This window comes from Ascaphus truei, chromosome 1 (assembly GCF_040206685.1).
Source record: "Ascaphus truei isolate aAscTru1 chromosome 1, aAscTru1.hap1, whole genome shotgun sequence".
Taxonomy (NCBI): domain Eukaryota; kingdom Metazoa; phylum Chordata; class Amphibia; order Anura; family Ascaphidae; genus Ascaphus; species Ascaphus truei.
The window spans coordinates 160,194,916-160,208,775 of NC_134483.1; the positions used below are offsets into that span (position 1 = coordinate 160,194,916).

The 13,860-nt window shown below is 40.9% G+C and overlaps 1 protein-coding gene across 7 annotated transcripts in view; it reads right to left on the reverse strand.

The window, feature by feature from the left end:
- The window catches only part of JAK2 (Janus kinase 2), a 208,134-nt gene that overhangs the window by 131,886 nt on the left and 62,388 nt on the right, over window positions 1–13,860 (reverse strand). For 6 of the 7 annotated variants that reach the window (XM_075596797.1, XM_075596745.1, XM_075596788.1 and 3 more), the window contains one exon: window positions 2,304–2,550. In XM_075596797.1, coding sequence (XP_075452912.1) covers window positions 2,304–2,523 — 220 coding nt within the window. In that variant the 5' untranslated portion in view covers window positions 2,524–2,550. Of the gene's footprint in view, window positions 1–2,303; window positions 2,551–3,242; window positions 3,471–13,860 lie in introns of all 7 variants that reach the window. The other variant, XM_075596782.1, reaches the window with a different exon arrangement.

Consider the following 13,860-nt stretch of genomic DNA (forward strand, 5'->3'; position numbering starts at 1 on the left):
TGTTATCCTGCTTAACTAACTCCAGAGCTCTGGAATAGGGAAGCATGCTTTAATCTGGTTTCAGTCCTAACTATCAGGTAGATCCCAACATGTGTCCATCTCAGGCTCTAACTCCAACCCCCTGGATATCACCTGTGGTGTCCCGCAAGGCTCTGTTCTGGGGCCCCTACTCTTCTCAGTGTTCATTAATTAGCTTCCCACAGCTTATAAGGAAGCCTCATACAGATGTATGCAGATGACACAATCCTATATGCACACAGCCATAGCCTCTCTGACCTTCAACACATACTGTACTTCAGTATGACTTTTTGAGACTCGAAAACTGGATTTCCCAAAACAAACTGTTTTTAAACACTGACAAGACTGTAACAATGGTATTTGGGACCAAGACTAAATTTTTAAAGCTGCCAGCGACTGGGCTCCAGATTAGAACCAACGCCAACACCACCCTAACCCCTGTCACTAGTTTTAAATACCTGGGCATATGGTTTGACTCCCACTTAACATTCGGGATGCACATTGATACCCTGACAACCAAGACCTATGCCAAACTAGGGGTACTTTACAGGAACAAATCCTCCCTAAGTCTCCTGGTGACAAAGCGTATCGCACAGCAGATGCTAATGCCAATTATTGACTATGGAGACATAGTATACACCTCAAACCCACCTTAGCAAACTTGACACCCTCTACAATTCAATTTGTCGTTTTGTTCTCCAATGCAACTACAACACACATCACTACGAAATGCTCAAAGAACTAGATTGGTCATCACTCGAGTCTAGGCGCAAAGTTCACCTTTCCTGTCTTGCCTTTAAATTCTTTATGGGCAAGCTACCCAGCTACCTGAACAAGCTCCTCACCCCTACCACATGCAGCACCTATCACCTGAGATGTGACTCCAAAAGACTGTACATGGTCCCAAGGCTCAAAGTATCCGGCCGTTCCTCCTTCTCTTACCGTGCACCCCAAAACTGGAACAACCTACCAGAGACTCTCACATCCACCACCAGTTTAAGTTCTTTCAAATCTAAGGCTGGTCTCACATTTTAATCTGGTCTGTAACGGTTTCATAATATATTTTTTCTTTAACTGTGCATGCAATGTCTTGTATATAATGTATACCCTGTTCATTTATGTAACTGTATTTGTAACCATGTATTATTTGTCTTAACTCTGTGCCCAGGACATACCTCTCGTTTTCAAGTAACTCTCAATGTATTACTTCCTGGTAAAATATTTTATAAATAAAAAAATATATGACTAGTGTCAAATTAAACAATAGTAATAATCTGCAATACTGTTTCTGTATGAGCTAAGGTGCGTCCCGCCTCTGCAGGCTTTCACAGCCACAGCAATAATTATGATAATTGTTACATTGCACAAGTGAAAGGCATGTTAAGCACGTTCGAGAATGTCTGGGGGAAAATACTCTACATAAAACAATTAACATAACAATAGCTTTCTGAAGAGAATATGTAAAGGACAGGAGAAAAAATTGCCCAAATAGGGAATTGCATTTACGGTTCTCGAAAGAGAACTCGTCATCAAAAATATACACATGCAGGAAACAATTTGTAACATATTATAATTTAATGCAGCCTGAGAAAAATCTAATTTTTAAAAGCCAGTAACTAACCTCACACCGATGAGACCCAAAGGTTGAAACAGCAGTGTGCCTGCCTATTTTGTACCCCCCTATAAGGCCGCGCTTATAGTGCTGGCGATGCGACCGATTACGTCACCGCCGCACATTGTAATTTTACTTTTAGCGACGTCGCTGGCGACAAGGCCAGTGATGTCACTAAAAGGGGCGGGCCGCGCAATCTGATAGGTTTAGAGACAGTCATGTGGCGACTGTCTCTAAAAAACAAAAAAATCAAATTTACCTGTCTTCCAAATTTTTAGACGTGACGTCGCTCCGTCACGCTTACTATAAGCGCTTCCGACGAAGTCAATTCATTTGTTTTGGAGAGACGTCGCGTCGCCAGGCACTATAAGCGCAGCCTTAGAGATGCAGTGTTTGTGGCATGTAAGATTTCCATGACGATAGACTGTACTACAATGGTGTCAGAAATTAAATGCTCCCATAGAAAGCCATAAGGACCCGAATCTAGCTTTTGCCTTTGCCCCTCAATATCTAGAAGTCAGAGAAACAAAAGAACACACATGTCCCTAATCTATATGCTCTGACTACGTTTAACCCTTGCTTGGGAAGATTTAAGTTATATTCTATAACTAGTTAACCCACCCTACACATATGAGGCTTATGTCCAGATGCTACAGTATGTTTAAGATCTTACCACAAGCTTTAGAAGCGTTGACACATATCTCTTCTGCAACATATTCTCCTGGTGGTAACACCAGGTTATCCCCTTCGGCCTTTCCTACAGCTTGATACAGGTAGATGTGAAATCCAGGCTCACTCGGGCTTGGGGCGGTGGAGTTCAGGTGTACATCTCCACTTGGGCGGACAAAAGATGCTGTGATTCCGTCCATTTCCGTCATGGTAAGGCAAGCCATTACGTTACTTCATGGAGAAGTATTGACCTGAAAATCAACAAGGCACAATGAGCACATGGCATAGGGTGACCGAACACTGCCTTCGATTGCAACTCCATAACTGGATCCATTACTGTAACAAACTGTACAGGATACTGTGATTGTAACCTCAGCATGCAGTAGGTTAGTTACTATTACGTTCATTATACATATTTCCTTGTTTTTGTTTTTTTAATAAACTGTCTACACAGTTCTACATTGTTTTGTACAAAAGATCAAATAAGATTCATGGTGCACAGGGAGAAATAAAGTGACTTGCTTCCGGTAACAAGGCGCTGGCACTGCATATTTAACTGGTGTCACACCAGTGCCTACCAGGTAACTACTTCCCCTACATATATTACACTTTAATAGAATAGCAAGTACAGTATATCAAATGTGTTTCAGGACTATGAAGTGCATTGAAACGAGTGAGGTACTGCAGTTTTTTTAATCTATGTGCCGTGATGAAGCTTTTCTCTACAGTTTCACAGATTCTTATCAGGAACCCGACAAGAGATTGTAACAGTGGCTCTTCTGATGAAGTCTTCTGAATAAACACGATTATATGGAAAGTTCATTCTTACATAATGTAGGCTTTTACATTTACATTTGCAGCGGGGTGCCCCAACACCTCAGTAATGCAAATACACTATACAAGGAGTTATTACGTGATCCCTCTATATCATTCATTTCTCTACCTCATCTAATATCTTTGTTCCGCTCTTTTGTAGCCACATGCTTTCAGCAGCTCAAGGTAATCTTCTTTTTATCTCGTTTGTATTTGCTGTTACCTACAGGATGCTTAGCGAGTCTACAAAGCAGAATACTTTGACTTATCACTTCTGTGCAGGGATTCCTGTCTTTTCTAATTGGTACACTTTTCCTGGCACTGGGGTCCAATCCGATATAATACCACCAAGTCTGTTCTGTAAAACATTGTGTATACAGATGGGGATAAATAAATATATACATTAAAATATTTTTGTTATTGCAGCAGACCAATGTTTTAGCAAGGCTACTGTAAAGGGACAAGAAACTAAAGATGTTGTGTATCCACATGTAGGCCCACTCCCACAAGTACTTTGTTTGCATTGTTTTAAACGTGTAATCAATGTTAATTTGGGGCAAATGAACATTCTGAAATTAATTTATATGTAATTATCTTCCTTAAGCAAATATAAACATTTGGCTGAATTACGGTCTTTAGAAGTTAAGAACAATTTTTTTGTTATTTTTTACCCAGGCCCTCTGAATGGGAGAATGCTGATCCATCACATTTACTTGTCTCCAAGTGGCCTATTTCGACAATAAAGGAAGCAGAGTGGGGGCCTTGTCTATGCAAACTCCTGTTCAGCAAACAGTGATATCACACAAAAGAAAGTCGCCAGAGGAAATCAAGCCGCTCGTGTCTCAGCTCACCTTCTTTACAAACCAACTGTTTTTGTATATAATGATTTATAAATACGTTGTCTGATTTTGTTATTTAAGTGTCAATCACTTAGATTTAATTACTTGCCATCGACATGGTTTCATTTTATAGCAGGAGGGACTGCACACCTTTACAATGTTTTGGAAGCTACAACAGCAGGCAGTGTAAGACCCGTGAGCAAATCCAAAAGCCAACACAGCAATTCTTTGCTCAATGTACCTAAACCATTGGTGGGAAACAGACAGTGCAGAGGCAGCAGATCGGTTGCTACACCGAATCAGAGCTTCTGCCCGCTCCCTGCAGTTAGCCGCTTTATAACAGCACAATCATTAATAGTGTCACATTAATGAGGGCACCGGCATTTGACAGCTGAGCGTAGGGGCAGAGGAGGCACCCCGGTATGATTCCTTCCCCTTCCCGAGTGCCACCTACTCCCTCCTCCCCTCGCGTCACCCACTCCCCCATGTTTTCTACTGCCTCAGTGAATCTTAAGGGTAACCCTGTTGAGGGCTCAAGGGCTGCATGTATACCATGTTGCCCACCACTGACCTTGAGCAGCAATCTTTCTGCAGATGGATCCTTGTTGCATAGCTAAAAAGTCAAGTGCCCTCATTGAGTGAAGAATGTGATCTTTTGCGAGTACTGTATCCTAGCTTTGACCATGTAATAAGAGCTATGTGCAAGATTCCCGGTCAGATCACTTGTGAACCTCAGACCAATCCTCTCCACATACAATACAGACACATGCCAGAGAGGTGTCCTTTCAAATATGTGCCTGTGAACCACTTGATGTGCAATTTCTTTTTTAGAATAGGGAAGGCAAGTCCTGCTGATATCGGGTTGCTTAGCACAACGCAAGATATTTCAGGAAAAGGCCTCTGTGGGTCGGATATCTTTAGTTGCACTCGTCTACAAAGTGCGGTGTCAAACCTGAAACAAGAGCATGGTCAAAATGCTGCAGTTCATATGCATATCAGAGGTCTGGTAATACCATCAACCCACGTGCAGTACAGTTTGCACAGGTGACATTTTACAAATATGCTAGGCATTTCGGTACGCTGTGAGGTTGTTCTAAGGAGACTTTGTACCTGGCTAGTGGGTCAGCAGGCACTTTGGCCGTGTCTGGGCTGCAGCTGCTGTACGTGTTTAGCTGTGCTGAGTCGGAGTTACGGCTTTTGGAAACCGTTAGTGTCTGCATAGAGAGCCAGCTGTAGTTGTTTTAGAAAACCTCTTCGGGTCATTTCACTCTATCTAGCTGTAATGGTTTCAGGTCATCTGTTACAGGAGTTGCAGTATATGGACACATCGCTTGTCGGAGTATGACATCCTTTGATGTTTTTCCCCCAAATTTCCCCTAGCTTTACCTTTTAGATCCTAATAGATCTACATCCTACTGTATACTTCTTTGTGATGTCCTCAATGTAACTATTTCAGGGAAAACTGAATATTCTAATATAACATACTCTGCACAATGCTGCACTTGGAAACAAGCAACTATAAATCCCTGCCTGTACTATGGAACAATTTCTGTGTTGCTGACGTGCACCAGATCATTGGGCTCTGTGTTGACTACAATAATATTTTTTTCATGTAGCGCTGACAGTATGTACATTGCCTACATGCAAAGCGCTTACCATCTAATTGTGGTGCCTGAAGCACAGAGAATGATATAATGACATGCCCTTGTGACATTGGTTAGAGTGGATCTAATGTTGACAAGTACAACAAATACCAATGAATGTCCACATTGTGCAATGCTTTTTTTTTAGGCAATAGGTACATACATAAACAAAGACATAAATGTTGAATCAATTATAAAGACAAAATAACCAGGGCTTTCAAGAGTTGCAAAGCAGTTCTTCAAATATTTACAATAGCTGTTATTTTTAGAAGACACGGAGAGGGGGGTGGGACATTTGTATGTAAAATTTTCTCTAAAATAGAACAAGAAATATAAAAATGAAAAAATGTAATTGTGATAACTTGTAAAATAAAGGGGAGAGAGAGAGAACAAAACCGGTCCATAAACATGTATATGGTATTTAATGGGTAGGGTTCAAAGCATCCTAACTGCCTGTTGGAATCGATTGCTGTTTTTTTCTGCATAAAAGTAAAAAGAAAGGATCAACTACGGGCAGAATAAAAAAGGCTTTGTTTAAGTGCAACATCACCAATCTGCTTCCACAGCATGCAACTTTAAGCAGGAAACGGTCTCTAGGATCTGCGAGTTACATAGTAGATGAGGTAGAAAAAAAACAGACATGTCCATCAAGTTCAACCTATGCTAAATTCAGACGACAGATACTTATCCTATATTTGTATTTACAGTGTTTTGATGCAGAGGAAGGCAAACAAAAAAATATCTAATGATATCTCATAAGGGGAAAAATTAATTCCTTCCAATAATGGCGTTTTCTCCGTGGATCAACATCCTTCCCATGTTTACTTATTTGGTATATCCCTGTATACCTTTCCTTTCTAAAAATATGTCCAACCTTTTTTTGAAGATATCTATAATAAATTCCACATTGTAACTAACCTTACAATAAAGAACCCTTTCTTTTGTTGCTGGTGAAATCTCCTTTCCACCAACCTCAAGGTATGACCCTGTGTCTTTTGTACTGCCCCAGTGATGAATAGTTATTTTGAAAGTTTGTTGTATTGACCCTGAATATATTTGTATATAGTTAACATAACCCCTCTTTTCTACGGTAAACAAATATAAATTAGCTAGTCTCTCCTCCTAAATCAGATTATCCATCCCCTTTATTAATTTGCTGGCTCTTCTCTGCACTTTTTCCCGTTCCATAATGTCTACTTTTTTTGGCGTGGTGCCCAAAACTGTGCTCCATATTAAAGGTGTGGTCTTACCAATGTTTTATACAGTGGCATAATTATGCTTACTTCCCTTCCACCCATAACCTGTTTAATGCAAGATAAGATCTTACTGTATTTGTCTTTGAAGCTACTGCATGACGTTGGGCATTGTTAAGCCTGCTGTCTACTCATAGTGTACAAATGTTACCCTTTTTCTTAAGAAAGCAAATAGAAAAAAAAAAATTACTGTGACGAAGGCTTCTGCCTTGGATATCACTTGCATCTCTCATGTTAACTGTCTGGTTATCGTTACTAGCAAATCTATGTATCTTCAGATAGGGTTTTGGTTAAAACAAAAAAACAATGTTCTTTATGGGGGACAAATACATTTTACCAATCTGTATTACCGATGTATATTCTTTTCATGCAAGCATTTCAAAATTACTTGAAATTAATCTCAACTTGCTGATTAGGTCCGATTTTGTCTCCAGCTCCTGCCGTGCTTGGCAGCCGCCCGCAGCACTAATCACATTGGAAGCAGATAGCACGTGCGGATGTAGCCAACGTTATAGCACGGAGCGTGTATGAGGAATTTTGATGCAAAGTCTGACATACTATCCTCGTTTGAATTCCTTGGGGCATGTACTTTCAGAAAATATCAACTTTAACGGGGGTATTTTTATGCTAGAGGGTAGTTTTGCCTGCCAATGATGGGGTGCACTCTTTGCATTCAGCCCTACTTAATGTAGGTGTGAAGAGCCTTACACAATCTTACTACTTTGGGGCCTTAATTGGCCATAACAGTATACAAACCTATACATATCTGGTGTCAATGTATCCAAGAGACCCATAGCAATTAAATACAAAATGAATGCCCAAGCTGGTTTGAGAAAATGTGATACGAAGTCTGAAGTTAGTGGTCTTGATATTTTTGTCGGAAATGTATATTGTTTTAAAAAAAATATTCCCAGCCAGCACTTTTTGGAGTGATAGACAACATCGCTGTGTTTGAATTGCTTGGGGCAGTACTTTCAGAAAATATTTGCTTTTGTGGGGGTATTTTTATGCAGGGGGGGTAGTTTTGCCTGGTCAATGATGGCATGTACCTTTGACATTCAGCACTAAAAAAAAAATTCAGGTGGGAACAGTCTTGCTAATTTGGGGTCTGGATAGGCCAAAAAGTATGTTGACTTCTAACTGGTATCAGTGCACTGTGAAAACAACGGGCAATAAAACAAATATAATGATAGCAGAAGTATGATGATAATTATCTGTTCATGTCTCCGCAGGGCCCACACGGAGCTCCTGCATTCAAACCAAGTATATCAATAATATACCAAAGCAATAACAAAACATTGCTTTCACTAGCTTGGCTAGCCAACATCTTGTTAGTAATTCATGGGCACCAAAATGGTTCAAAAACAACCCACTGTTGTAAAGTGAACGAGGCCTTGGGGAGAGTGGCCATCATAGGAGGAGAAGACTATATCTTGAGCAGGGCTCCTCCACGTGTCCATTCCTCAAGAGTAGACGATTTTTCATTTCATCTTGCAAACACTTAATTAACCTACCTCTAATTATCACTAGATTAATTTGGCTAGGTATGTGCTGTCCTTAACACCTAGCCTGTTGGCTGGTCTCAAGTACTGAACATGACACGCCCTGACCAAGAGAAATCTATAAGAAAAACCACTGAAGCTGAACACAAGCAACACAGTGTGGTATGATATATATATAGATATATATATAGTCCAAATCCCTGCGCCATACTGAAAACAGCACAGTAAGAACGTATTTAACTCAGAGATGGTTGGTAGTGAGTTTAGCTACAATCCTGGACATAATTGTGCCCGTGTGAGCCATATGGCATGTTTATAGTCGGCGCTGGACTCAGGTTAAGCTTGAAGATCGCTGTTAATGCAACGAACGTGTGTACTTGCAAAATCATAGCCATGGGAGTAGTGCGACTCCTATACAGGTTTGTGCGCTTTGCCTTATTATTTCTCAATGTGCATTCTGCCCAGCTCATCATCTTTTTAAAATGTATTTTAGGCAGCACTATCATGCAGGAAAACGCACACCGGCTTACAGCCTTCATTCAGAGCAGGCGTTTGTGTGGTCTGGAAAAATCTTGTGTCACTTTAATTTACTTTAGGCCTGCCCTACATTTCTTGACAACATCTTGCACTATATTGTGTCTACATCATTAAACATTACCAATAACACATTACAGTTGGTTGGCGTGAATTAATATTCAAGGGTTAGGGAGTACACATGAAGAAAATAAACTATATATGTTTTTTTTGTAAAAAAAGACCCTGCTGGGGTTTTTTTTTTTTTTTTTTTTTTTTTTTAAGAAATAAACAAACATTCATTTGACTAACACATTTTATTTAGCTGTTTATAAATTCTGTTTACTATTAAAATAAATAATAATATTAGACACGAACAGCCTTCTGCCACTGCCACTTATGGAGCTAAAACCATTCAGAAGACAGTGGATTGTAAAATAAATACTGGGTGGATTGTAAGATTAATTAATACTGGGTGGATTGTAAGATTAATACTGGGTGGAGGTCCTAAGGGCAGAAATTCCATGTGACAATCATTCTCATTTTTACAGCGCAATATGAAAAATCCCTACACTCTTACATTCCCAATAGGAGTATCCCAACCCAAACTGCGTTCTGAGTATATCCCACTGAATCTGTTTTCTATTGTATGATCCGTTTGGTAAAATAGTCAGACAAAATAATAATGATTAGTGAGGATCTCTGCTATCAGTCAAACTGCAGGGTTGAAGCATACCTCATGCCCTGTGGAACCCAAAGCAAGAAGGGCAGCCACGGAAAAGGCCCATGCAATCTGCCATATTATTTATACAGTATTAACAATGGCAATACAGGCTCGAGGATGCTATGGAATACAATATTGTACCAGGTACACTATTACGGTTTTCCAATCACCGGTTTGGCACCTTCAATGCATGTTCAATAAAATCTCTTCATAAGCGGTTTAAAAAATAAAAGATCTGAACTGATGGAAGCTTCCCAAGAGTAGAACCGCCGATTTCTTCTGGGAAGCCCTCGATTCAGGCATGATTTGCTTACAAATTTCCAATCCAAAAGGGAAATAAAAATGGCTGATGGGATTTGCAAGCAAACTAATAAATGAGGGACGCGGAGATGAAATGTAGCCTCCCACTCACCGATTTGCTATTAAAGCTGCAGACCAAGCAATATCCTACGTGTTTTTTATTAATAAATCCATTCTGTACTATGAGAAAATACTTGTAGCATTTTTTTTCTTTTTCTTAAACAACTCTGAGTGACATTTTGAATGTATCAATGTAATAAGCATTTTTTCTATAGCAACCAGTTACAAAGTCATAACCTCTTCTGAAACAGGCGCTGGCTCACCCCTTTTGAGCCCAGCCCTCTCTCTAGCAGTGCACCAATTGTATCTAGTGACAGCCTGGTCACTTGATCTTCCCCACAGAACTTTGCATCTTTGGCCCTCTTCTGCTGCACGGAGAGAAATTTAGTGAACCCCCGAGCCGAATGTTCTCTGATCGATGACAGGAGAACGGATCGATCAGCAATTTAGCCAATTACTTATTGTGTGGATTGTATTGATGCACATAATAAAGGGAGAGGGGGGCGGGGGGGAGGAGGATGAAGGGGGGAAAAAAAACGGCAGCTCGGACTGCTGCTTTAAGGCCTGCATCCAATTTCTGCAAAGGGACTTCCTCAGTAAATATCTAATGAACAAGTGGTGAGAAGGAAAAATCCAATCAATCTCGACACAAGATCCAATCCTTTGAATTAATCATCATTGGCTTGGCAGGGATAGTGAAAGTGAACTCTCTGAATTTTTTATTATCCATCAACAGATACCACAAATGTAATACAGGCATACCCCGCATTAACGTACGCAATGGGACCGGAGCATGTATGTAAAGCGAAAATGTACTTAAAGTGAAGCAGTACCTTTTTCCCACTTACCGATGCATGTACTGTACTGCAATCGTCATATACGTGCATAACTGATTTAAATAACGCATTTGTAACAGGCTCTATAGTCTCCCCGCTTGCGCACAGCTTCGGTACAGGTAGGGGGCCGGTAATGCTGTTCAGGACGTGCTGACAGGCGCATGCGCGAGCTGCCGTTTACATATTGGGCGCTATGTACTTACTCGCGAGTGTACTTAAAGTGAGTGTCCTTAAACCGGGGTATGCCTGTATATCACAATGGCAACTTAGCTACCAAAGAACAATGATTGATCTTTCATTTATTCCAACCATTTAAAAAATATCTCCTTAGGAATCGATGCAATACAAAACAATGAACGAGTCGAAGTGAAGGGAAGTATTTGTAGATTTAGCAGACGTTGCTGCACCCGTTACCGCATATTATAGGCTAAATCTTTAAAATTCCGGGCATTATTGAAATTCCTGCTCTCTGATTGGATAATACCTGGAATTTTAACCAATCAGTAATGGCACGGAATTTTTGGCACCCTGCCAAGTTTTTCAGCCAATCAGCTCATCATTCTCATTTACAGAGAGAGAAAATAGCTCTCAGACACGGGAGGTGATTGGACAGGAGGCACCAGCAAGGCACGGACTCCTCCCCCACCCTACCTGCAGAGAGCTCTGCACAGGAGTGAGGGGAAAGGTTTGTGTGTCTGTTGTGTGTTTTGTGAGTGTAATGGGGGGCAGCAGAGTGTTTTATTGGTGTGTGTGTGTGTGTGTGTGTCTCTTCTGTTTGTATGTTTTGTGGGTGTAGAGGGGGCAGCAGAGTCTGTTTTGTTGCCGTGTGTCTGCAGTGTGTGTAGAGGGGGTGTTTTGTTGGTGTGTCTGCAGTGTGTGTTTTGTGGGTGGAGGTGGGGTGCAGAGTGTTGTGCGTGGGTTTAGAGGGTGGCTGCAGTAGAGAGGGGGGCTCCTGGTGTGTGTTTTGTGGGTGTAGAGGGGGACTGCAGTTTGTGTGTGTCAGTGGGTGTAGACAGTAAAGGAGGGCTGCAGAGTGTGTTTTGGTGTGTGTCGATGTGTATGTGTGTGTCTGCAGTTTTGTGGGTTTACAGGGGGCTGCTGTGTGTGTTTTTGGGTGTAATGGTGGGCTGCTGTGTGTGTTTTGTGAGTGTAGAGTGTGGAGGAGGGCTGCAGTGTGCTTTATGTGTGCAGAGCAGGGGGGCTGCAGAGGGTATAGGGGGGACTACAGTGTGTGTGTGTATATAGAGGGGGGTTGCAGAGTTTGTGCATATGTGTATGTGTATATGCAGTGTTCGACAAACCTATACATTTGCTCGCCCCGGGCGAGTGGATTTTACCCCCGGGCGAGTAAATATTGGCCCAAGCAGCACACGTTTGGTACTAGGTGGCGAGTAGATTTTTTTGTGTGGCGAGTAGATTTTTTGGTGATTTGTCAACCACTGTGTATATGTATATACACAATGTCTATATATACTGCGCTATATGAATGCACACACAGCTGTCTCTTACACATACATATGTACAATGTCATTCTATCCCTATACACACACATTAATAGTAATGCAACACCCTCTTATATTTCAACACCTACCCACACCATTGGTATACACAAACACACACATACCTTTTGTAAAGTGCATTATACACTGTGGGCGCTTTATAAATTTATATTTAGATATACACAGACACGCACACACACACCACTAACATTCAGGGACCATTTAACACCTTAACTCATAAATTGCATACTGCACAGGGAGGAGGGATAGGCTTCAGTCACAGATACATTCCAGGATGCACTGTTTTTAAGTAAAACCGTTCCTTGCATTATTCATTGTAACATCGCCGGAAGACGAGATCAGTGTATCTCGAAAGCTCACACAAATATAAGCATTTAGTTAGCCACAGAACGGTATCATCTATTCGTTTTTGAGATAGATATAGATGTTATGGTGGGTGAAAAAGGCGACAAGAAACCTCCATTGTATAGCAAATAGCAAATAAAAATATCACTTGTGAGCACATTCACATGTCTTAGACATGGCTGCAACCCTGCCTTTCACCATTATCCCCAGCATACAGTGCTTCCACTGCAGCAAGGGATTCTGGGAAATGACATGCAAATGAGCATATCGTGCTCTATAATGTGTGTGTGTGTGTGTGTGTGTGTGTGTGTGTGTGTGTGTGTGTGTGTGTGTGTGTATGTGTGTGTGTGTGTGTGTGTGTGTGTACAATTTCCTTTTAATAAACTTGCAGTAAAAGCAAAATAATATATACAGTCATGCTGATAAAAATCAATGACTACAAAAGTGTCTCTTTTTTTAATGAAAAATGTAAAAAAAAAAAAAGCCTACATTTAGCCTATAATAGTAATAATCCCCTCAGAACAGGGCATTACTGGCCAAATAATCCCCTGTTCTTCAGGGATTATTACTTAAGCAACGCACTACATTGTGTGATTCCTCGCAACACACTGTTTCATTTGTCTGAATGGAGCCGTGGCAAATGGCATGATGAAACTCTCGGTTATCGTGCAATGAGTGCAATACGTCTGCTACTGTATGGCTGCAAATTTGAAAAAGCAAGGGAACAGTGTCCCAAAAATACCACAGCATAGAGTCAAGCGTAATTGTTTTCTTCAGCAAGAAAGGTGCTTCACCCCATAGTGTGTGGCCACACTAAGTAGTATACAGCAACAAACAAAAGAGTACACAGTGTAGCCTGGGTCATGAAATGTTTTGCCATTTTTCACTTGGCAAGTAACAGGTATGATGTTAATTTACAGATTTACAGGAACAAACACAAAAGGGGCAGCATTCAATCCCATGATAAGCATATCCCTCATGTATAAGTAGCAGATCCAAATAGGCATCAAGCAGTACATGTGGCTTTGGTGTTGAAAAAGAGTCGCCTTTATTCAAAGGAACATACCACACAGCAAGCGACGTTTCAGGCCCATACACGGCCTTTCAGAAACGTCGCTTGTGTGATCTGTTCCTTTGAATAAAGGTAACTTTTTCAACACCAAACAAAGTGGATAGGAAGGTAAAAGTGACATGCCCACTCTGGGTAGATACA